This window comes from Malurus melanocephalus, unplaced genomic scaffold, assembly GCF_030028575.1.
Source record: "Malurus melanocephalus ecotype Western Australia unplaced genomic scaffold, MMel_1.1 scaffold_129, whole genome shotgun sequence".
NCBI classification, from domain to species: Eukaryota; Metazoa; Chordata; class Aves; order Passeriformes; family Maluridae; genus Malurus; species Malurus melanocephalus.
In genome coordinates this window covers 1912030-1912855 of record NW_026623361.1, presented here as the reverse complement: position 1 = coordinate 1912855, position 826 = coordinate 1912030, and the positions used below count along the sequence as shown (strand labels likewise).

Below are 826 nucleotides of genomic sequence, written 5' to 3'. Positions count from 1 at the left end.
AAATTTTCCCTTTTGCTCCCTGTCCCTTAAGAATGTGTGGAACAAAAGGAGGCAGGGGAAGGTGCCCAAAAGCAGCCTTTATACCTGAATCCATTTGGGATGGGGTGAAGTAGCTGTATCACTTAGCTCCCCTGTGCCAGGGTGTGGAGTTGGTCTCCTGCACAGCCCTTACAGGCCAGGTTGCCACAGAAGGCACAGCAGCACCCGGCTCAGAGGCACAGCTGGGATGGATTCACTGCCTTAGGGATGCTGGCAGTGGGACTGGGGAGGAATCAGAGGAGGGACCGGTGTCCCAGGCTGCACTGGTGCAGGTCGCCCTCTGAGAGGAGCAGTTTCATCCCCATTCTCGCCCTCTCCAAGGATTCATTGTGCATCACCTCCATTAGGAGCTTAAGATCAGATCCTGCCCTCTCTGCTGACGGCTTTGTTGAGRTTTCTGAGTCACCAGCGGGGCCAGGTTCCTCCATTCAGGCATTGCAGCGCTGGATGCTGCAGACGAGCCTTCCAGCTCCAGCCCGGGATCCCACACACCTGCAGCTCACCATCACTACGTGAGTTCCTAGGCTGAGCGACTATGTAAGTACTGGCCAGCGTGCCAGGGGCTCAGCGAGCCAAACAGCAGCAGAAGCTGCTGGAAAAACGAAGCTGTGTCATGGYTCTTGGCCAGCTGCTGGCTGGAGAGCAGCCAAAGGCAGGTACTGGAGCAGCCGGGGCAGGGGAGGCGATCAGCAGCGTGACTCCKGGGCTTCTCTGGGACAGCAAGGGGCATTGCAGAGCTGAGCACCCACTGGAGAAGGGAAGCAACAGCAGCCGTGAGAGATCTGGC

General features: G+C 58.0%; 1 protein-coding gene across 4 annotated transcripts in view; it reads left to right on the top strand.

Moving 5' to 3' along the window:
* Positions 1–357: 357 nt before the first annotated feature.
* The window catches only part of ASB2 (ankyrin repeat and SOCS box containing 2), a 28348-nt gene continuing 27879 nt past the window's right edge, over positions 358–826 (top strand). For 2 of the 4 annotated variants that reach the window (XM_057370644.1, XM_057370640.1), the window contains exon 1: positions 358–695. In XM_057370644.1, coding sequence (XP_057226627.1) covers positions 653–695 — 43 coding nt within the window. In that variant the 5' untranslated portion in view covers positions 358–652. The remainder of the gene's footprint in view (positions 696–826) is intronic. The other 2 variants (XM_057370642.1, XM_057370641.1) reach the window with 2 other exon arrangements.